Source organism: Microtus oregoni, unplaced genomic scaffold, assembly GCF_018167655.1.
Source record: "Microtus oregoni isolate MIOR12 unplaced genomic scaffold, Mior012 000009F_ref0000495, whole genome shotgun sequence".
NCBI classification, from domain to species: Eukaryota; Metazoa; Chordata; class Mammalia; order Rodentia; family Cricetidae; genus Microtus; species Microtus oregoni.
The window spans coordinates 9,555,614-9,580,896 of NW_024543068.1; the positions used below are offsets into that span (position 1 = coordinate 9,555,614).

General features: G+C 39.5%; 1 protein-coding gene across 27 annotated transcripts in view; it reads right to left on the reverse strand.

The window, feature by feature from the left end:
* Positions 1–25,283, reverse strand: part of Nrxn3 (neurexin 3) — a 1,564,636-nt gene that overhangs the window by 1,418,292 nt on the left and 121,061 nt on the right. For 18 of the 27 annotated variants that reach the window (XR_005974847.1, XM_041658542.1, XM_041658558.1 and 15 more), the window contains exons 4-5: positions 19,886–19,915; positions 17,163–17,174 (exon numbers count right to left, since the gene is read on the reverse strand). Coding sequence is in view for 26 of the 27 variants with exons in the window: in XM_041658542.1 (XP_041514476.1) it covers positions 17,163–17,174; positions 19,886–19,915 (42 nt within the window). In the remaining variant the exon portion in view is untranslated. The remainder of the gene's footprint in view (positions 1–17,162; positions 17,175–19,885; positions 19,916–25,283) is intronic. The other 9 variants (XM_041658568.1, XM_041658546.1, XM_041658552.1 and 6 more) reach the window with 1 other exon arrangement.

Here is a 25,283-nt window from a genome sequence, read left to right on the forward strand (position 1 = left end):
AAGTAGTCATAAATACCAACTATGGCCAATTATTACAATAGGGACTTCAATTAAGATGATTATATCCTTATTTTGTAATAAATATGTGTGTATAGCACATATTTGGAAACAGTGTCATGTTTATATCATAGTATTTAAGTTATATGTGATCAAAGAGAGGAGAGAACATTACTGAAAGATCTTATTTCCTCTTCTTGGGGAGGATAAATGGAATTTTAGTTGTATGATGGATAGATGGGTCCCATCAGGAAGATCTTGCTATTGCTTCTATGTAGAGACTAACTGCAGTTGAGGAGATGTGGAGATGTGTAGGAATATCAAGTTGACAAGTAGACCCGGGCTATGAAAGTGTGAGCCATCTTGACTTGACTCATCCTGGCTATCCAGACCAAACATTACCTCTGAGGGTGTTTCTGTATGAGACGGACATTTCTATCAATGGAATGAATAAAACAGAATTCTCTCTTTTTTCACAGGTAGGAATTAACCAATCCATTGACAGCATCCATATCACAAAAAATGAGAAGAAAGGACTCATTAACTCTGACTGATTACTTAAGCTAAGCTATCAATTAGTCCTCATGTGCCCTCTGACTTGTATTTATACAATCATTTCTCAAGTCTTCAGTTCCAACTGTACTATGTCTTATGATTTCTTTCTAACTCACAGATGGCAGATGCTAACACTTCCTAGGCTCTAAGATCACCTAAGGGGTGTACGTGCCTGTGTGCGCACACGTGTGTGTGTGTGTGTGTGTGTGTGTGTGTGTGTGTGTGTGCGCGCGCTGATATATACATCAGTTTCCCTGAAGAATTCTGACTAATACAACAAGAAGTGAGTCTTTCAAAACAAAAAGTCAAGCTCCCTAGATATTCTAGGATAGGCATCAGCCATCCTAGAATTATAAGAGAGGAAAACATCAGCCATCCTAGAATTATAAGAGAGGAAAACATCAGCCATCCTAGAATTATAAGAGAGGAAAACATCAGCCATCTAGAATTATAAGAGAGGAAAACATCAGCCATCCTAGAATTATAAGAGAGGAAAGAGCCTGCCAAGACTGGAGCCAAACCTAGTAGCAAAAAGACCCTAGGTTGTGCCTCCCTTGTGTAAACATACTTCCTTAGGAAGAGAGACCATAAATTCCCTGTTTAAGTTAGCTGGGCTCAAAGTGCAGCTCTTGGCATCTGAAAACATACTAACCAACAGAGCATCCTCTAAATAAATCATTCTCTCTTGGGAAGAAAGATAATGCCTCATCAAAATTCTCTTGGCCTAGGCATACCTTAGACCCTCCAGCTCCCTTTTCTTCCCAAAATAATTTTTGAAGAGATGGACTGAATAAGTTTTAAAAAGAAAAAAATATGGCTGCATCGAATTCCTGCACACCAGATCCCCGAACAAGAACCCAACTCCAAGTGTCTCTTTTCCTTATTCTTTTCCTTATTCGTTTTTTCATCTGGAGATTCTTCCTTTGCTGTCTCTAGGGATTTATGAATTAGAAGCAAATTGTCCACCCTCCCCCACAGCTCTGCCTGGCCCCCTCTATGTCTTCAATCTCCTCTGTCACTATACTTAAAGGGGGAGGGAGTCTTTATTCTAATCCTAGTACAATTCCCCTAGCTCTTTGCTAATCCCTCCACCTGTGAGATAATTGCTGGCATTTAGGTGGGGGGAGCTCAATAGTAATCATAGACTTGCACACAAAGACACAAAAAGAGGCAGACAAAATGGGAGAAAAATATCACAAGCCCCAAATTATTCACACTCTGACAGCCACTGCAGAAGCAGGATGCAGCCAAGCTCTCCACACGGGGAGAAAAGGCACAGTGTGGCAGGGAAGGGTCCATTTCAAAATGCCATGGTTTTAGTTGTTCCTAGGCATATAATAGAGGAGATGAATCTAAACGCACACACACATAAAACAGTCATCATCAGTTAACTATTTGCAAGTCATCCACAAACAATAAGTTGGCCTGTCAAATGAGCATCCCTAGTCATTGTGCAAATGCAACAATGACATTGTCTCAATCAGGAGTTCCCCTGCTTAGGTGATGAAGAGAAAGGGGAGCTACAAAGATACTTTTAGCTAGTAATTGAATAAAACAAAATCCTGCTGATCCAGGTATTTGGCCCCACTCCATCTACTCAAGGTAAAGTCCCAGCCAGAGGTCCAGCTCTCGGTTCATATGCACGGTCAAGTGAAAACCCTAAATAAAATGTACATATGTAGCAGTAGGTTTATAAGCTAAGATAAATGTGAAGCTTCTCTTAAATAAATATTTTTAAAGACACTTTTAGTAAAGTCTCAAACACTTCTACTTTATCTCGTTTCTTAGAATTTTCTACAAGACAGTTTATCAGAAATTTACTGACTTATAAGAATAAATTAGAGCAGCATGTTCTAAGGCAATAACAAGGTCAATAGCTACACAAGTTCCTGTGGTGATTCAATGAATTTAAGGAAGTTATAGTAACCCGGAATCATTTTATTTTAACGAAATAGATGTTCATGCATAGCCTAGACAAAGGAATGAGCAATGACCCTCTATTTCGTACAAATCAGGGTGGCACTTTATTGTTTGAACAGATGTGAGCTGAATAAGCCTAATGTACATAACACAAGATGATGCAGGAACAAAAAATAACCTTCCTCTTGGGTAGAGATCGACGCTGTGCTTACAAATAGATTGCAACTGGATACGATCACGTGACTGAGCTCTGCCAATAATAAATGATTACTTCTGCCTTTGCCATTTGAAACGTTCTCTAGGCTCTCTTTCTCCTCCTCTATGCTTAGCTAAAGAGAAGGCCCACACTCTGGAGAATGACTAACTTCCAGGAGAGAAGGTTCTGGCTGTCTGAGTGGTGGTGTGGAGCAGAGTTGACCCTCCACCCACCATCACTCGGCACTGCAAACTGCAATACATGAGAAATGTTGAGGCAGCACAGCATTCAGTGAGATTGTTTCTCAGAATAGTGAGCCCTCCATGACTAATACATCCTACAATTTCGTTGTACCTCCCTGATTCTCACTAATTCCCACTCAATATTCTATATTTTAGGATGAAATAAAGTATTTTATCCACATCTGTGCATGCTTATATATGCACAGAATATATATATATATATATATATATATATATATATATATATATATATATATATATATATATTTCACATATATACTATGTATGTACATGTAGAAACCAGAGGACAATCTTGGGTGTCATCCTCAGAAATATTGTCCACTTCCCTTGCATCAAGGCTCTCACTGTCTCATCAATTAGGCTAGACTGGTTGTCTAGCAAACCCCCAGGAATCCTCGTGTCTCTGCCTGCATGCTGCTGAGACGCGGGAGTGTACCACTAGGCCTCTCATCTTTATGTCGGTTCAGGAGACTGAACTCAAGTCCTCATGCTTCCAAGGCAGACATTTTGCCAAGTGACCTATCTTCCCACACCTAGATTTTAGAATGAAATAAATACAGGCTAGCAAGAAAACATGAGTAGATGTCACCACGATGTCAATATATGGCAACTCCATTTAAAAAAAAAAAACAACAAAATCCTAGGGCTTGGGAGTAAAAGTAAACTCACTGACTAAAAGGACTTGCTGCACAAACCTAATGACCTGAGTTTGGATCCCCAGAACTTATTTTTAAAAAGTAAAATTTTTGTTAGCAAAAAAATCTGTAACCTTAGAATCCAATAGGAAGTGGGAGGCAGAGACAGATCTCAAGAAACTTGTGAGTCAGCCGGCCAGGCATACATAGTGGCAAAGAGATTCTATCTCAAAAAAATATAGGAAAGCAATGATTGAGACCCAAAAATTGTCCTCATACCTCTACGTGTGTGTCATCACATGTATATACCTAATTCACACATGAATATAAACACTTATACATGTATATACCCATTCATATCTTTTTCCATCACACACACACACAGAATCCATACTTGCCACAAAAATAAAAATGTTTTTGTTTTCTAGATAGCATATAGTGAAAATGAAATTGTCATGAATTTTCATAGTGAAAAATGAAAGCATGTATGTGTGAGTACATGTATGTGTATGTGTACGTGTTTGTGTGGGTGGGTGTATGAATACCTCTTGGATATTCAATATATGGAGAGTTCCTTTACTATTTTATAAGCTTTTCATGAACAAAGACTGGTTTTCATTAGTTTTATATATCTCCTGAGTTCAATGCTTGTAAAATTCAATTATAGTTTATTGTTACTGTCAGAGGGAAAAGAATAAAACTTCCTAAGAGTCACACATCCAATTCTGTACTTAACATGTGTTAGTATAGATAATTATTTATGCTAAAAGACTAACCATGTGTTATTATTTAAAAGCATTACCATATATACCATACTATATAGAAGTTATACTAATATGGATCATAATAGTGTATTATCATCTTCATTTTACAGAAGAGAAAACTACTGTTCAACAAAATTAATGGAAGTCTTGTGTGTGTAATTGGAAATCACATGAAGCTATTCACCAATTTATTTAAAATAGCAAAACTTTAAAAATCTTTGATTTAGGTGAAGAATAGATAGTAGGAATACTTTAAAAATCACCTCAAACTCCCTGTTCTGAGATGGTGTCTTTTAGGAATATTAAACCTATACCTATAAAGCTCTTTAACATGACTGCCTAAACATGAACTGAACAAGGACAATAATAGACATGCTAACATGGAGGTGGGAACACAAGACCTCAACCCTACACAAAGAACTACAGGCAACTAAGAAATGCTGAGCTATAAAAATAGTCTGTCCCAGAGAAGAACACCCCAATTGGTTATCCAATACCATATGGTCATTCCTGAAAATATATACATTCTGTTAATGAAAAAGAGGTCATGAATTTGAAAGAGAGCAAGAAGGGGTATATGGAGTGTTTGGAGGGATAAAAAAAGGAGAAGTTATATAATACTATAATCTCAAATGATAAAAGAAGTATATAAATATTTAAATGACTTTAAAGTAGACTTCTGGGAGAGAAGAGTTCTTGTTCTCCAAAACAAACTGTCAAACAAAAAGCAACAGAAGAGTCAGTGAACAGGAAGGCAGCACTGTTCATCTCCAGGGGACAGAACTGTCACCATCTCTGGATGTCCAAAACAAAAGAAGGTATAAAAGTCTCCAGCTAGCAGGTTGAACAAAAAGAACTGGGGACAGGGAGCTGGGTCTGTGAATCCTCACATGGATTTTATTTACTATTATTTTTGGAGGCAAGTTGACCAAACTCAGGAAGAGATTTGCAAAGTTGACAAAAAACACAATTTTCTACAATTCCTTTTGCTCTAACTTAGGCAATGACCTCCACAAAGCCTCAGGTTTAATGACATTTATTTCGGCAGTAGCTGAGTTCACTATTAAACAGATGCGGAGTACAACATAATGCAACCAAATCACTCTTGTAAATATTTAATATTATTGCCTTTCTTTTTTCCCTTTAACAAATCACTATCAAAGGCTAAGCACATCGCAGAAAACACATTTATTTATTCTATCCTGGAAAAAAAAAGTGTAGTGCTCATGCATTTTATCTATCTAGTTCTCCGAATGACTTTGACACTTGAGAGCTCTTGTGATCAAAACAATTTGAAGGAAAGCAATTTTGTAGCCATTTAAGAACTGACTTTGTGCCATGATCAACATTCCTCAATGCTACCTCATGGAAAAACACTAAAGTTAACCCTTCAGATAATACGAATACACCCTGGAGGAAATTAAAGGGGAAGGAAAGATAGGATTTTTACCAAAAATAAACTTTCACTTGAGAAAACACTGAATTTTTCTTTTTATCTGCAACTATTCTAAACAAAAGGGAGGGGGGAAAGACCCAGTAAGTGGCAGTTTAAACCTAGTTCCTAGAGTATATCCCTACAGGATATTTTTACAAACCTCCACAGGCATCTGTTCTATTACTTAAACCAACATAGGACATCCAAAAGGAAAATAAATGAGCATAAAATATGTTGAAAGTCAACTGGCATCACTATCTTACTTCAGCAAAAACAAAATATTCAACATAACAAATCTTATGAGACACAACACTTCATGAAGCCTTGAAACATACAACAACTTACTGACAATCAGGTCTCAGATCGTGAAGTTATTTAAAGAAAAATTTTATTTATAAAGTTTGCCAACAATTCCAGAACATCCCTCATGTGGCATTTGAAGTAACGGCCTCGGCAGCCTGGGAGTGATCTATAACAAATGCAGTGATGATAACTAAGTCTTAGTGGCCATTTGGTGAGAGAGAGAAGAAAACAGTACTGGGAAGTCTGGGCCAATGCTACGGGTTATCAGTGGGATACTCCTGCCCTCTCAGCATGTTTATTCATCTGCAAAATTACAGGAATTATAAGTTTCCTCTCGCTCTGAAATTATATGCTTCCAAGATTTGAGGCAACAAATCAGCATTTTTGAAATAACTGTAAACCAAATGTTTTTATTTCTTCATGGCTCAAGTATATAAGAAAATTCCATAGTTCTTTTGTTCACAAGAAATATCAAATACATCAATACATCTATCAAACACCTAAAGGACAAGCAGGCTTATCAGGATTTTTTTTACAGGCATAGTTTAACAAAGGATGAGGATCAGGAAGGGGGCGGGTAGAGAGAGAGACAGAGAGAGAGAGAGAGAGAGAGAGAGAGAGAGAGAGAGAGAGAGAGAGAGAGAGAGAAAGAGAGAGAGAGAGAGAGAGAGAGAGAGAGAGAGAGAGAGGGTGCTCTCCATGGTGCTGAACTCTGAAATAGCGTTAACGGTTCAGTGATTTTTGATAGACACTTTGGTGTACAGAAACGGCACACACAAATGAAAAAAATTGTAGTCATTGACTTTAGGACACTTGTAATTTCAAGAGTTAATTCTTTAATATTATATGATGTAACTTACCACACGTCTTTTGCCAATGTTGTGTTTATTATTGCAACAGATCTTCCAAGTAGGCATTTTACAAGTAAAAACAAATGAAAAGTTAAAATGAACGGATCATATGTTCAAAATTCCTGAATGTGTTGGGTAATATTAAAATCGGTGAGATATGTCTGTATTATATTAGTGTTTATTAATGTTTACTATTCATAATTTATACTTTTGTTAGCGGCATGCTCAAATATGTTATGTGTGTGCGTATGTGTGTATGTGTGCAGATCTCTTTCTCTCTCTCTCTCTCTCTCTCTCTCTCTCTCTCTCTCTGTGTGTGTGTGTGTGTGTGTGTGTGTGCATCTGTCTGTGTGTGTTGCCTCAATGGATCCTCCTCTTTGCTCTTTTTAAGCCATAGTCACAGCTCTGGATTAGGATTATTCACATGGACACCTGGTGTTCCACGTTCAATTGCCCCATGAGTCGGTATAGAACTAGGAAACTCCCTATAAGCCATGATTTCAACCAAGGCACTTGTAAATGCCCACTATTAGTCAACTGGGAAGCAGAGGGATATATACTGCACTCAGAAAACTATATCTCTATTGCCAGACAAATAAACCCAGGCAAATGATATATTGCAGGTAAATCAATAGCCACCTCTTCATAGTTAACAGACAGCATGAAGAAAATCCTCAGCTGTATGTGAAAAATCCAATTATCCCTTGCTAAGTCAATGAATCTTAAGCAAAGTACAAGCAATTCCTATAAGGAAGCAGTTGTTTCACCTAAATGTTCACTGTCTGGGAAAAAAATCACAGCCAGACTCTTGATGCTTCAGGATAAACAACCTTTGATATAGGGGGAAAGGCAGAGCCATACTGTGAACCTGCCCCTAATTTCAAAGAACATAAGACTATATAAAGCTCCTGATAATTCTCTCATCATATGCTGACGTCAGCTCTTCCTGCAGTTCAGCAAGTCATTATCATGAGTACTGTTTACACACATGATATGGACAGCCATTAAGTACTTAGCTAATACAAACTGGAAGTATTTTATCAAGACTAGTGTCTAAAACTGCAGTTGTTTAAACATCTGTATTATGCATTTCACCAGGAAGCAGTAATTTCTCTATTGAAATAAACCTTCCCCCCCCCCAAAAAAAAACCTATTCCCAATCAAAACAGAAAATGTGGTTAGAAGCATTCTTGAGTGGAACCAACCAAAAGCTTTATTCTAGAGGCACTAAGGCGCATCAGACTTGGAAGGGACTTTGGAATTGTCTTGTTCCAAATTTTTCATCTGAACATTACTTTTAGCTTTCAGTATTCTTGTCCAAAATCAAAATCACAGAAGTGGAATTCCAAAGGTAACTCTGAAGAGTACGTGCCTTCTGGAAGGTTCATAATCTGTGTTATCATAACAAAGTCTCAGTGAAAGAACCCTGCTCTCAAGGGCTGGAGGGGTAGCTTAGTGGTGGGTGCTTACCTAGTGAGCACTATCATACACAAAAAGGTTCAATTTTATTTAAAACTATGTTTCTAGAAGTCAGGATTTTTTCCTGATACTTGATACACACACACATACACGAAACTTTTATATATGGACAAGGGCCTCTAAACATTTGCCTTTCTCAAATATTTTTTCACAAGATAGCAATCTGACTTAGTACACTATCTGAGTGAAATTCTCCTAATTTTCACGTACACCAATATTTTTCTCTTGGGACTATTTTGAAGTCAGGCAATATTTTAATTTTAAAAGAATATGACATATAAAGCTTCTCCGGTTAACAAGGAAATAATTAGGCTCACTAAAGTGTACGTGACTGGTTAAGCACATGGCAGAACTGGTTGAGTTCTAGACTCTCCTATCAGCAGTATGACACGGAAGTCATTGTAGGACGATAGTGTGCTACAACTCACATCAGCAAGTCACGTTTATAGTTATCACTAATAATAGAAGGACATGATTTTCAAAACATATTTAAGCAATTTGGTAACTCTTAACAGCAACAAGGAACAACTGGTTATAGAAACAAGTTTTAAAAGTTTGGTGTGACTTTTCCAAGAAAATGGGTTGATTTTCCTACATGTCTTTATATTTGCTATATATTTTATTTCATTTTAGGAAAAATAAAACACACGTGCACACACACACGAACCCTCTGAGGTTTGAGATATTTTTGATGGTATCAAGCCAAAATCTACGGGCATTTGCAAGGCACAGTCATTAGTTTATCTTTAAGTAAATATTTTGATTGTCAGACAGCTTTTTGCAAACAAGGCTCTTTTCCAAGTACGCACTCCCGATGCACCCAAGGCTTGCCCATCACTCATGTAATAATCTGTGCTTGTGCTCCAAAGCAAGATCATCCCAAGGAAGCTGAAGAGCATGGCAGGAAAAGCATGCTTTGTGGGCTTTTCAGTTTTTAAAGGACTCCGGAGCATGGGGCCCGAGTTTCCCCTCTGTTCTGTGGTCTCTGCACTCTATTACCATAAAGCTCAGGAAATGAGCGATTGCACACCACCGTCCCTTGTAACTGCTATTACAGAAAATCACACACTCACAAAATAGCATTAATTGTCAGAATTAGCAGCCATTTAAAAGGCAGCTGTTCTTTCACTCTTAAATAGGCTCCAAATTTCAAATTCTCCCTGTGTCTTGGCTGCTCCATCTATGCCTCTTACACACGTAGGCACATGCATGCACACACAATGACTCCTTAGGCAAACCATTTTTTTTAATGATCCATATTTTAAAAAAAAAGAAACAGAGAAAACTCTGTTTATTAAGCACCGTTTTGGGGGGGTTTTTTTTCGCCCCAGCACTTGTCATCCTTGCTACAATGGGCTGGAAACTTCCAGACGAAGCACAGTAGTTTCCAAAGCTGCAGGTGGAAAGGCTCTGTTTTGTGTGGGCTGGGGGTGGGGGTGGGAGCGCAGTATCTCTTTAAGAGTCAACAGTAAATTAACTTGCCCCTAAGAGTGAAATAATTAGCAGTTAGTAGCTTATTAAAAGGATGGCAAAGGCCAAGCTGCCATCTGGGATCTCCGGTTCCTTGTGATTGTTATTATGTCAAGACGTGCCAGTTGCATTAGCTTTCATGGCACCATGCCTGCCCTTACTTTACATGTAAATTTCTGTGAAAGATGCAACACTTTTAAAATCAGATGTCCATCAGAAAGCATTATTAGTCTGCTTTTTCTATAGAGCGTGTGTTCTTTTACTCCTCTGATATTCTACTAACTACTAAAGGCCTTGGGTGGGGAGAGGAAGGAAAAGCCAATGATATCAATTAGGTATGGTCTTTGTGCAAAGGGAAACCTGAGCTTCAACAAAAACAAAGCCAAGCTGCCGCATAAAAGCACAACACGATTGCCTCTGTTTACACACAGCGGAAACCACAAGGGTCCTGTCTCTCACAGTTCATCCTTCTCAATGAAGCTAAAGCCAGTGAGGACCTGCAATTGTTAGACAAGCGTACTCAGTTCGGAAGATGGAATAAACATGTATAGTAAAAACAAACAACAGAGTATTATGACATAAACCCATGGAGTGACAGACACAACATATATCCTAGTGTGGACAGTGTGTTGGCAACAGTGTGTGCATATATGTGTGTGTATATACACACATAAATATGTATTTATGTGTGCATATATGTGTATTATGTATGTGTGTATTATTTGAAACTTTAAACTGTATACTTAAAAGCATGCATTTGATATACTTTATAATGCATATGCTATGCCCCAATGAAGATAAACAACACATAAATTAAAAATATCCTGGGTGTATACACACAAAGCATATTCACTTTTCTGAGTCTGAAAATTTAAAGAGTGGAGAAGTTGAATAACTAAGGGATTACCTAACAGTTTCCTTTAGAAATAAAAAAAAAAGCCTAATATTAAAATTCGTCATAAGTAAAAACTAGACTATGCTTAAGTCATTTTAATTCACAAAAGGCAGTTGAAAGCTGCTTTCGGCCTCCCACCGACTCTCACCATCCAGGGTCAGAGAGTCTGGAGCATGTTTGCTCCCTCAGCCCTAGATACCCTGCACCTGGCAGGTCATTGGCTCTCCAAAGATACTTATTGAAGATTACAGGTCATTGGGACTCCATGAATATTTATTGGGGACTAAATACCTTGATTTGCTAATGTTGGAGAGACTCTACTAAATTCATATATATATATATATATATATATATATATATATAATCACTGGAATGTATTATTTTTCACCTACAAATGGAAGCTATATAGGGAAACATATTACACATCATAAGCCCATCAATATCAATGAGTTTCTGGACAAACTGTACCTATGCTCAGAATCACAGACATTGTTATCTTGCTCACCTGAAAATGGGATCGTGATAGATACAAGCTTAAGCCCATCAATAAACCCATCATGCTGGTACTCTTACACATATTTATCTAACATGAAACTCTTTTGAGTTCTTTAAACACAAATATATCATAAAAATAATACACTGTGATTCAACACATCTATTGCCTTCAGGGACTTTCAAAGCCAAGTTCCAATAGGTATACATATAGACCTGCTATTAAAAGCTATCTATCCCTTCAGATCGGGCAACCTGACTTGTTAAGCAAAGGTCATGCAAATAGAAAATCCATAAAATAATTTCTTCTATGTATTGCCAACTGGAATTTAGCTAAGACAGCCCATTGGCATACTGTATGTTTTATTAGTAAAGCTATTGCTCACACTTATAGTCTTTAAACAGTCTAAAAGAAAACAACTATGTAAAAAAAATGTCTTCAATGTCCAGTGCAAATTTCTGAACAAGGAGAGAAAACAGAAACCCATCCTTCATATTTTAAAGCACCATTTCAAAGTCATCATTGCTGAAACACAGAATTACTAAAATCAAGCAATTTACCTTTTAAGTTTCAAAGACATACATTTTTACTCCAAAGGTTTTCAAAACATTAGAAGAGGGTGGGTGGGAACATGGAAAATAGGCTTTTAAAAAACAAAGCAATTTTATTCATTGTCAAGAGGACAAATCAGTGGTTGAGAAACAGATGAGACAAGAAATGGAAATGCAATATTGCCTCTATTTTATTATAATTAGATATTTATAGAGCACAGATGAGTTTATTTTCATAATTAGTATCTGGCATTGCTTTTACTCATTTGCATAAATAGTTGGCTATCAAGACAGTAACTTATTTGCAGGGCTCTTGAATTCTAGCATGGACAACAGGGAGCTCAACTCCTCAAATCAGCTCCTTTAATGTTATTACCAGCAAAATACAGTCTATAGGAAATAATTTTCAAGTCCATGTAGCTTGATTATCTCCTTCCAATTTTGCCAGTGTTTATTAATTCAGCATTAGAAGGCCAATGGTCAAATCTATATGGGAAAAACACACATTAAATAAATCAAAAATAGCCTCTAACATCTAAAGGCCTAGAATAGATATTTGGCTCTACTAGTCCAACAAAAACAGTTCTGTAGAGAAAAAGAGAAAGAAATTGAGTATCCATGACAACCCTTATGATATACATCTCATCAGTCCTTGGCAGTTATCAAAAATGATAACTACCTCTTTTCCTGCTCATTCTCAACAGTCTCCACACCCTCCTACACACGCCTACACCATTCCACAAAACAAACTTCACAGAACACACGAATCAAACTCCCTGATGGTATCAAAAGGAGAATGAAGGACTTCCCAAATTGACTGCTATGGACAAAAAGAAAACTTAGTATGCCGACTGTTAGCATCAAACAGGTATTCTTGGAGAAGTAGTATACCCATATCTTCCTTCTCTAGCTCTAGACATAAGTCAAAACTTGTGGTTCATCAGTTGACTCATTTGGCAAGTGCTATGTATGTTCTCTATGTATTCACATTCATCTACAGGGAGAGAATGAAGTTAGGAACTGACCATGTCCTATAAAACACACTTCCAGTCTATCTTGAAGCTCTGCTGATCCAGAACCCACATCTTGCTTGGTAGCAATCATTTGGTGCAGAGAAGGGTCTCCTAACTTCAACAGGATATGGATACTCTAGTTTGCCAGTTTCTACCACCACCACCTAGCACTTCCTTCTTCTTTCTAGTTCTAGTCTTTATGATAGCTATTAAGTCTCTGTTGGCATCTGGGTTGGCAACTCCTGCTCCAAATTCAATTTCAAGGGAAAGTATTTGATCACTTGCCTCAGCATAGACTGCCTCCAAACAGACAAAAGAAAGAGGAATGGTCCAAACACACTCTTAATTCTTAAGCAGAAGCCATGGAAATAATGTCTAAAAGCTAGAAAATACTGAAAGAAGAACTTCTCTGGTCAGTCACTGCTGGATAAAACCTCACTTGCCTTTGGTCATATGGTGTGGGAAGTCCTACATATGTGTTGCTTTTATTGGTTAATGAATAAAGAAGCTGCTTTGGCCTATGATAGGATAGAGTAGAGCTAGGTGGGGAAACTAAACTGAATGCTGGGAGAAGAAGGCAGAGTCAGGAGAAGCCATGTAGCCCCACCAGAGACAGATGCTAGACAGAACCTTCCCAGTAAGCCACAGCCATGTGGCGATACACAGATTAACAGAAATGGGTTAAATTAAGATGTAAGAGCTAGCCAATAAGAAGCTAGGGCTAATAAGCCAAGCAGTGATTTAATTAATACAGTTTCCGTGTGATTATTTCAGGTCTGGAAAGCCAGGAATGAATGAACAGTCTCTGCCTACAGTCAAAAGCTGTCCAGTGGCCTCCTAAGAGTAGAGTTACATCTGAACTCCTGATCAGTTCTATAGATTTTGACATCACAGGACTTATTACTGTTCAGTCATTGAGCTTTTAAAGGATGACACGATCTGAGACATATCTAGTCTTTTCTCTGACAAACACTAAAATTAATTCAAGATCTTCCTCACTTTTGGCCTAGTATAATCTGCAACCATTTCCCTCTGATACACCAAGAGACCAAGAGAAGATCCAGTAAAGGGGGGGAGGGTATTGGAGACAGAATGCCTGGTCTCACCCCATGACTCTGGTATATCTTTGTTTAGTGGGTGCAGTAATAAAAATAGCAGTAAGGGGTGCGGTGCAAATGTTTGAAGAAGAATGACTCCACTAATGACGTCACAACTGAAAAATCAAATCCTGCCTATTCCTGCACCATATCTAAACCCAATTTTTTGATTTAGTTAAGTATTACTCAATTCTCTTGGCACCCATCATGTACAGCTTTGAACCAAAATCTGAGCTCATGCAATATGGCTGACAATAGTGACCAAAACACAGCCACCTATACTTTTCTGGGGGATGTGATGACTGAAACATGACTACACCCTATGCATCACGCAAAAACAGTGTAGGCACTTTCTAACAGAAGCATGAAGTTTGGCATACTCAGGAGACTGAACCTTGGGATATTAAGAGGGAAAGGAGAATTCTGGAAAGAGGGAAGATCTCAAAGAAAAACTCTCAGGAAGTGAAAAGCAATGTGAATGGACATAAAGGGCACCAGAGGCTCTAGAAGGCTGCGGGCTGGCAGAGGTCACAGTGGGGCCAGATTATATGTAAAACCTGAGACAGACAACATCTTGACAATGACTCAATGAGAACCCGCCAAATGAGAAAGCTTTTGAGCTGATGAGCTACATGAGCAGGTTTCATTATAATTTTTGCTTTATTTTCACTTTTGGAGAAATGATTGACAGCAAGATAAGAAGGATTGGAGACTTTGAATCCCTTCCTCATGCAGCACATTATACTAAGCACATCTGGACATTAACCAATGAAAATATTTGTCCTCTGCATATTTGCAATCTATAGAGAGGAGTGGCCCAATTTCCACTAAGTTGAATACAAGTTGTGAGAGAGATGCATGGAGGGAGAGCTCAAGCCTGCATGTTGAGGACAGCATTAAGTAAAACAGGAGTTGTAAGTGTGAGTCTGGTGGGCAGAGGATGGGGAGAAGGGGCTGTTAAGAGAAAAGCAAAGTAAGCAGGGTTGCAAGGGAAGCTGGTGGCGGGTTTGGCTGAAGCAGTAATTCTGTATCAAAGCTCCAAGGAAAAGGTTAAATTAGAAAAACGGGGCCCATTGGAGACAGCTGTAAAAGTGAGGTGGCAATTCCTGTATCCCAGGTGGTAGATGACAGAGTTTCTACAGTTTCCCATCAGTGGGCTGACAGGAAGGGAAAAGGAACAGGGACACAGCCTAGGAAAGGATAACAACCTCATAAGCTCCAGATGCAGACAGATGCAGAAGTCATTCTAGAGCCAGTCACAGAATGCTCTCTCCATTTTTGTCCCCACCTTCGGAGGGGACGCATTCAAGAGGACATTAGAAAGAAGTTTCTAGTGGGTGGTGAGGAAGATAGGGCGTCGGAACAGGAAACTGGTTTGTAGACAAATGACACTAAGCTTTGGACATACTGAGGGGACAGTCTGAGGTGACATTTATACGGATACATGTTACAGCAAATGTAAGGTGTCAGGCTGGAACTTAAGACCGAGAACCATCTGAGAGGCAGCCTGGAGGTGAGCACATAGAGATCACACGTGTATCTCAGCCAGGGTACATAGATCACTCACTGGTCAGGGATTTTGGACTTGATCCTCATTTAGAAGTTACCTGACATCTCTCTGAACCCAGTTATCAGTATCATTAAACACAGGCACTGCCACCACAGACCTCAGAGGTGAATAGTGGATATTAAGGATGACCAGCCCACGAAGCACAGAGCACAGTGGCTAGCACACCGGAGTTTAGATGGCAGAAAGGGTGACAACAGTGACGCACAGAAAGAAACATTTTATGTGCAGAAGCCCACAGACATCCCAAATGCCAATTTTAAGGAAGAGATAGAGACAAGAGGATGGAGGGGATAAGAGAGAAGAGAAAGGGTACACCCATATCCAATAGGCCGAGTCATAGGCAGAGGGGTGGTTTCGCCTATAAAGAGGTCTCTGGTCACTAGCCTCTTCCTTTCCCCACCTACTCTTATCCAAAAATATCAATCCAGCAACGGGGGTCGTAGTGATGGTTCAGGATGGCACATTTCTGAGAATGAGCCCACCCAGACTTAGTACTAAAGGAGCAGGCAACCATCCAAGCTCACAGTGGGAAGGGCCCAAGCACTCCCAAGGCAGTGTACAGAAAACACAAAATGGAAATGAGAGGTGATAATTCCACCACCCGGCCCTCGACTGAACATTGTGAATAACTCATCAGTCCCATCTTTTGGCCCTATCTCCACAGTCGAATTTACTCTCCGTACTTGTGCCATTTGGCAACTTCTGAGGAAAACAGCAATGCACTGCCCCGCCAAGACAGGGGAGCATTATCCAGGAGGGAGAACTAGATGGATACACATATTCCTAATTTATCAACTAGTTTCTCCTTCACTCAGGCACAGCTAATGCAATTTGAGCCAATGAACCAGGTCCATTGACCTTGGGAGTGGATGGGCAAGTTGAGCCACCCAAAGGTGTGAAGGCACGGCGAAGTATAAGAAACCCACCTACTCGTCCCCTCTCCTCCCTGAGCACCTGTCAAAGGGCTGGCTTTGTGCACCAGCATCCGCCACCACCTCTTTCTCCTCTACCTCATCTCAATGTAATGTGCTTTTACTTTTATATTTTTCCCATGTTTGCCTGCTTCCAACTTTCCTAGTCTATCACCCCAGCCTTAATATCCTATCCCCCCCCACAAATACAAAAATTACAGCACTGAAGTAAAAAAAAAAAATAGAAAGAAAGAAACACTCCAAAAATCTACAGTTAGTAAAATCAGGCAATTCTTCAATCATCTCTCCTTACTCTTCCATGATTGCCCAGGTGCTGATGATACCCCAAATTCAGTTTTGCATAAAACCCAGCAATTATGAGACACCTTTCTCCATCTCCCCTGTGCCTGAAACACACATCACAGGGAGGATCTTAGAGCACCTTGCAATGAAGTAAGAAACATATCTATACAGAATGTCTACTTCCAGAGAGCCTGTTCCTGCTGGACACCATATGGCATCATGCATAAGGTCCAAGCAGGCTTTATGGGGAGGCAGAACCATCCCCAACACTGAGCACAGGGTTCATTGAAGGACAATGATCACAATGACTTTTTTTTTAAATTTCCTTTACATGCCGTTAAAAGCAGTAACTTTTAATATGCCCTATACGTTCATCAGAACCAACAGTTCCCCTCACATACATAGGTAATTCAGAATGCACATTGACAGGTTGATAGAATGATAAATAAAGTGGTCTATACCTTTACTTCTACCTACAGAAAGGAAGCAGAAGGTCCCGTTAAGGAGAGGAAGCATAGTGTCCACCATGGAGGCGCAAGAGAGCGAGAGAGAAAGAGAGTGGACATCAGCACAGTGCAGGCACAATGACAGGTAATACACATGGCAGCTCTCAGGACAGACAGCACAGGAAGTTGCCTCACATCATCCTCAGGAGGCAGTACAAAGCGAATGCATGATGGGAGGGCTTAAGGAACAAATGCCAGAGTCAGCCAAGCTGCATCTATCAGCTCCATGTTTAAGCTTCATCTCACTTGTTTCTTCTCAGTTATAGCCTTAGAAACATGGCAAAGTCTGCATGCAAAAGCATTACACAGCCACGTAGCTGTGAAATTGCACACATATAACCAATCTTAAAGATCGTGATTAGGGAAAGTCTTTGAGAATCTCCATTTCCCAACATTCACATGAGACACGAGGACCAAGATGTGGCATACAACTCTAGGGGATGCACACACAACACACATAAATATCACTTGTATTGGTGGACACCAAATATTAATTCTGTAGATTCAGTGGGAACCAGGCAGAAGCCCCTACCTCCCATGTGCAGGGATTAAGAGAAGGCAAGGGGTCCTGGTGGGGAGAGGAGTGGTGGGTTTTAAGGCGGTCATTGAACAGATAAGAATGGATGAGGGGAAAATGGAAAAGAACGAGAGGACATGGAATGAAGTCAAAGAGATTTCTTAAGTCAAATTAAGCCTCCAATAGCAACTTAAACCCTTAGTGGCACCATCACCCAGAAGAAGTCTGCATCTTTTCCTGAAGCTTATTCAAAGAAGGAATTCACAGCATCTGTGTTTGCATGGTTCTTTTATTTTCCCTTGAAGGGATACTAGCCTAGAGCATGGTTGGACTTGAATATTGCACAATGGCACAGGTGGGGTTAGAGTAAGGTGCATGCTACGAAGTCTCCAAATACTGCTCATACCAACCTTGGAATCTAACCTTCCTATGGTGCGTGAGTGTGCCTGAAATAAGTTAGGTTAAGATCAAGGGAGTCCCTCCATATCAGCCCATCTGCCCACCCTGTGATATGGGTGATATGATGTGTGCAGCACTTGGAAGCACTTGAAATGCTGGGAGACTTTGCAAAAAGAAAGCAGGAGCACAGCACAGGAGAACACAGGAGGAGTTCCTATCGTAAGAACTCTGACGACCTGATATATGGTGTCACTTGTCATTGAGTGCAGAACATTAAATTCCAGCAATTCAAGGAACTCTGTCTTTCTTCAACGGGAAGGCTTTTGTTTCTCAAATTATCCAAATACTAAGTCCAAATCAAGCCCATCCTCTACGCATACTTACCTCCCAACACTTGGCACTGCGTCCCCTCACTGAACTACAAGAACAGGCAGCCTTCATTCTAGCTCCTTACCTAACCCTAGAGGACTCACCTGGACCCTCCTCTTCAGATATATATTGATATCTGTTCTCTACAAAACCAAAACTGTCTTGAAATTTATGGAGCCAACTCCTTGGCTCATGCTAAGGAACACACTTAGATTAGAAAAGCAGTCTTAGTAATTCAGGATGCTCTCAACTGCCTAGCTCCAGCTGCTAAACAGTGCCTCTCATTCCCCGGTGGTTACTTGAGTGATGGCATCTCTCTTACGACCACACCATCCGATAGGTCAATTTGAGAGAGTAGGGGAAGGGAAATGGCTGTATGCTCTCCAAAGACCGAGAAAAAAATATCGTCTGTGGAACTCCTCCACATATTTCTTTTCTTGATCCTCCCAGAGGAACATTGAGTCTGATGTGTGTTTTGAAAAGAAACAGATAAGAAAAATTAAAGAATAGTCTTTTGGTGACAAGGCAAGGCAGGTAGACGCATCTTGCAATAGCCCAAGGCTTGGAAGAAACACAATAGTAGCGATTGAACAGGGAAGCAAAAGACAATTTTAAGTGGGCTCGGTTCTCAGATCCTGATTTGGGCTGATAATGTGGAAAATTTTTACTGAGGAGAAAAAGGCTTCATTCACAACCCACCCCATGCCTAGCTGAGCTGAATTTCCTGCATATTTGAATATTTTAGGTTGCAGATGCTGAATTTACAGATCTTTATATGCAGTTTTCTTCAGGGTGTATAATGAGTTAGAATCCTACCATGAGGACATTAGCATGTTTTTTGGTGAATCCTTTTATTCTTTTATATAGAATTTAAAACAGAAAAGAAAAGACCCCCAAGGGCTTCTTTTGACCAGGAAGGGTGGAATGTCATCAAGATGGCAGTGGAATGGGGGGGGGGGGGGTCATGCAGCAAATCTTTACCCAGTGTAAAGTTCAGGGAGAAACCCTGCTCCTTGCTCCCAAGCTGGGTCCCAGCTTGGGACCTAGGAGGAGCAGGAGGAAGTTAACCGCCTGGTTGCTCTGAAATTAGCTTCATTTACCCCCATTGCCAACGTGTCATGCCTTGTTTCATGCTTCCCTTTTAGAGACAGCCTAGCAGGGCCAGTGTGCTGCCTCGCCCAGATGATAAATGGAGAAGCTGGGAATAGGAGGTGGGGCATCATGGTGCATCGGGAAAGGTGTTCCTCAGCAGCAGAGTGGCCCCTGCTCCCATTCTGGCCCACAGCAGGAGACACAGGCAGCAAATGGCCTTCTATGGAGGAGGCTCGGAGGAATGACCAGGCAGAGGCACAGAGGCAAGCAGTTCAGGCATCTGCAGGACCACAGCACCTACCTTGTTCACTCATCATAAGGTGGGAAAGGCCTGAGAGGGAGAGAGAGAGAAAGAGAAAGGGGGAGAGAAAAGATGGTTAAAATCCCAAATGCAAAGCAACATTCTCATAATTGTTGCACAGAATGAGGTGTGGCAAGGACACATGCACACACACACACACACACACACACACACACACTAGCAAGCAACACACCCCGAACATCAGCCCCCACACTGTGGGAGTAGGTTGGCCCTCTCCCTTCTAAAGAACAGGTTTTCATTTGCTGAATAACACCAAGGACTTCCTTTTTATTGTTATTCTTAGCAATCCATAGGATTTGTGAGGGATCTACTAAGATTAGGTCTTTGAGAAAGAGACTCAAAAGTATCGGGTTAACGGTTTCTTTCTTTCAAAGTACTTGCATCAGTAATACATGTTCACTGTAGAAACTGGGGAAAACTCCAAGAATAAAAAAAGAAGAAAAGAATGAGTTAAAATCTTATTATCTAGAGGGTGACAAGCGTTTTTCCTATGTATTATATTGTTCTCTACATAAATTGGATGATACTGAATGCATCAACACACTTCCTACTTGCAAGCGTTGCTCAGATCACCTAGAAACATTTTCGCTTTAACCAGCGATAACCACACTCTGTCTTCTACCTCTTCAGCTGTACTAGAAAGTCTCTCATGTTTCACAAGAAAAGCCTAGCCCTGAACTGAATGGGCTAAAGAAGGCATACAAAATCCCAGTACACACCTAACAGGACCTCTGGAGAGTTCTTACAGGGGGCAAATTCAGTTCTTCGGGGTTTCTCAGGACAAGGGAGCATGAGCTCTGGTAAGTCTACTAGTAGAAAAGGTTTCCAACTGCACAGTAGCCAACCACACCGGCTGTTTGCCCTTGCGCTGCTTCTATTACCACGAAAAAGTGTCTCACAAAACCCAGATCACCCCCCTAGAGCCTCTCCTCAAAGCAGAACTCAGGGATATAGAGGATTAATAAAGGACAAAAAACCCTCTAAAGTATGGAAATCTGGAAATGTTTTTGGAGATTACTAGAGATTTAGAAAAGTAATCAGAGGCTAAATGTAGGTCAAGAAACTGACTTTTAAAAGATCAGTGATATATTAAATACATAGATACGCGTGCCATAAATGTCATGGAGTCTATTTTTTGAAACAAATTTCATTAAATTATAATCATATTTTTAAAGCTCAGGTTCTGGCACTCGGGGCAGTAGGACCAGGATTTACACTCAGAGAAGAATGAAATCACGACAAAGCAGGCAAAGCTCACAATTTGCTTTGTTCACAAAAACTTTTTTGATTTTTTTTCTTTTTTTTTTCCTCTTTTCTTTTTTGGTCTTCTATGAGCCAGAGGAATAGAAGGAAAAGAGGAGAAGAAAAAGCTTAGATTTTAGAGGACACACAGAAACAGCCTTTCCTCCAAAGCTGATTCTTGGTGGCCAGGTCCTAGGGACCAGCATCAAGGTCAAGAGCACAGATGAGAAAGGATGTGGGGCAGGCGCTGGAGTCTGTGGAATGAGGGTGACGGGAACACAACATCCAGAGGTTTTTGTCGCCTTTGAGAAAAAAGAGTAAAGATCAGAAAAGATATTTCAGAATAAATTAGGGTGCTTGAAGAGGTTTTTTTTGAGGGGGGGCGGGGGCAACTGTTAAACACATGAGACTAAAGGTGTTTATAGCTTCACCAAGAGCAGGAAGGTTATGGGAGATTCCACCTGATCCAAAAATGTATGTAAAATTTTCCAAATGAAGAGTAAATGGGCTGATTGGTAGTAAACCCACCAGCGGGGCTCCAGCTAATGTACTTCTCAAAGCAGATAAAGAGTGAAGATTCAAGGCCCTACCCCAAGCAAGCTAAATTAGAATCCTGGGGTGGGATAGGAATTGGGGGTGCTGGCACAAGATCTGAAATTTAAATCAGCTGCTCATAGGATTCCCATGCTCACAGAAATTTGAAATTTATATGGTGGCATATATATCAAATGTTAGTAAATTAAATTGCATGATAAATGTAGCTAGAAGAATTGGGTGCTTAATGGAACCCCACAGTGGATCTTCTAGTAGAGGGAAGAATCCTTTTAAAATGCAAATAACCTACCCCCTGTGTTTCTTAAATTTCAGATATGTACTGGTCAGGTTTTATTACGCTACCTACATAGTTATAGCATTTTCATCTTCTTCCTCTTCTATAAAAAAAAGCTCAAGTCATGTATGAAGTCAGGAATGCAGTTATGGAATCCTAATGTCAAACTTTGGTATTAAAGGGATAAAGCAAAACAGACAAAAAAAAAACAGGAAACAGGTTGCAAGAAGGGAGGAGACCAAAATATGATTATTTTTTATTTTACTTTCTGTGAGGAGCATTTTACTTTATTCTCAAGAGATGCATATTAGTATATTTTCTTATACAAACCTATCCTCAAAACTTACAGAATTAAGTAGCCAATAATTCCAAAGTAGCCTGTTCTATTCTAGAATTGTTTTTCTTTCTCTCTCAAAATACTATATGCCATTTAAAATCTCAGCAATAATTCAAGGGGAAAAAAGGGTCATGAGTTAAAGGAGGGGGCATAGAAGGGTTGGAGAGAAGGGAGGAAGGGAAGAAATGATATAATTATATCTTAATTTTAAAAATAGAAAATAAAAAAATTTCGGCTCCTTCAACTGCTCATGAAAGTACCAACAACCAACAGACCACGCTATTCAAATATTACTATCTGCAAAGACTGGGATGGGGTTGGGAATACAAGTGAGGGAAACATCATCCTTGGCCTCCAGGAATTCTCGCAGGGCAGGGGTCTGCGTGCTTATCTTCACAGGTGCACGCGGATGGCTTGGTACTGGTACGTGACTGTGTAGAAGAGGACATTTAATAAGTGGCTCCAGAGACAGATTAAAAGTTCATCTCTGCTACTTTATACCTTGTGACTTTAAGAAAAGAGAGGGATGTTTCTGGACATTGATTTTTTTTCCTATCTAGAAAATACAGAAAATGATGATTACTTCATACAATGCCTTGGGTTTTAAATATACTTATAGAAGTCTATGCCAGTGATTCTCAACCTTCTTAATGTTTCCAACCTTTAAGACAGTTCCTCCTGTTGTGGTGATTCAAACCATAAAATTATTTCATTGCTATTTCATAACTGCATTTTTTAATTATTGATTTTATTGAGCTCTACATTTTTCTCTGCTTCCCTCGCTGCCTCTCCCCTCCTCTTCAACCTTCTCCCATGTTCCCCATGCTCCCAATTTACTCAGGAGATCTTGTCTCTTTCTCCTTCCCATGTAGATTAGATCCATGTATGTCTCTCTTAGGGTCCTCTTTGTCTTCTTGGTTTTCTGGGATTACGATTTGTAGGCTTGTTTTCTTTGTTTTATGTTTAAAAACCACTTATGAGTGAGTACATATGATAACTGTCTGGATCTGGGTTACATCACTCAAAATGATGTTTTCTAGCTCTTTGCTTGTAAAATTCAAGGTGCCGTTATTTTTTTCTGTTTTGTAATACTCCATTGTGTAAATGTACCACATTTTCCTTATCCATTCTTTGGTAAGGGGTATTTAGGTTGTTTCCACATTCTGGCTATGACAAATAATGTTGCTATGAACATAGTTGAGCACATGTCTTTGTGGCACGATTGAGCATCCTTTGAATATATACCCAAAAGTGGTATTATTGGGTCTTGAGGAAGGTTGTTTCCTGATTTTCTGAGAAATCGCCACACTGACATCCAAAGGGGCTGTACCAGCTTGCACTCCCACCAGCAATGCAAGAATGTTTTTTTTTTTTTTTACCCCACCACCTCTCCGGCATAAGTTGTCATCAGTGTTTTTTTTTTTTATCTTTGCCACTCTTACAGGTATAAAATGAGTTGTTTTGATTTGCATTTCTCTGATGACTAAGGATGTTGAGCATTTCCTTAAGTGTCTTACAGTTATTTTATATTCCTTTGTTGAGAGTTCTCTGTTTAGGTCTGTACTCCATTTTTTATTGGATTATTTATTCTTTTGATGACCAATTTCTTGAGTTCTTTGTATATTTTGGAGATCAAACCTCTGTCTGATGTGGGGTTGGTGAAGATCTTTTCCCATTCTGTAGGCTGTTGTTTTGTCTTGTTGACCATGTTCTTTACTTTACAGAAGCTTTTCAGTTTCAGAAGGTCCCATTTATTAATTGTTTCTCTCAGTGTCTATGCTACTGGGGTTATATTTAGGAAGTGGTCTCCTGTGCCAATGCATTCAAGTGTACTTCCCACTTTCTCTTCTATGAGGTTCAGTGTGGCTGGCTTTATGTTGAGGTGTTTAATCCATTTGGACTTGAGTTTTGTACGTGGTGATAAATATTGATCCATTTTCATAACTGCCATTTTGATGCTATCATGAATCATAATTTAAATATCTAATATTGAGGATATTTGATATGTAACTCCCAGCGAGGTTGTGACTCACAGGTTGAGAACCACTAGCCTATGCCTACATAGGATATAAACTATGAAACTATATGAACACACAGAAAAACATTTATCCATTTAGTATCTGACACTCAGTATATATTTGACAGTTGAATGAAAAATGAATAGATGGTATCTAATAGATAATATCAAATTATGAATTCATGCAGTAATGAGTAGAGACTGATGCTGCTGCATATTCAGAGAAAGTTCCTGCAAGGCCAGGAGATTTTAAAGACACCTTCAAAAATGGCTTAAGGACTGAGGGTATGGTTCATTTTTACCTCAGTCTTGTAAGCACAAAGACCTGAGTTGGAGCCTAAGAACCCACATAAAAATGCCAGACATACTGGCTCATACTCATAGTACCAGCACAGGGGAAGCAGAGACAGGAGGATTCTAGCCTAACCTGTCAGCTCCAGGCCAATGACAGACAGTATCTCAAAGGAAATAGACAGTTGAAGTTTTCCCTGCAAGCACATAAGTGCACACATATTCATACATACACATACAGTAAAAATGGTTTAAGATTTGGAGAAAGTGTTAACATTATGGATAGTACCATGACCTCCCAAGACCACCCTGTTCTCCTTTCCAGAAAGAAAGGCATTTCTGGGTACAGGATAAGCATGTAATAATATACTATATGGAAAAAAGAAAAGAAGCATACAATTAGCTTATATAAAAAAATAGATGATCCTAATAATCTAAGCATGGAAGTCATAAGTTTCAAGACTAAAGAAAATTAACTTGATCTTTCAGCTGATGGGAGACACTGGAGGTTCATGGGCAGGCAAATGACCTGGAGAAAGAAATGTTGAGGAAGATTACTATTGCAATAGCAGGGATGAAACAAATTAAGGGAATAAGACAAAAGAAGAAAGATCAGTCAGAGGCGAAGGACCCAGTGATTATCAAATAGCAGAGACAGAAA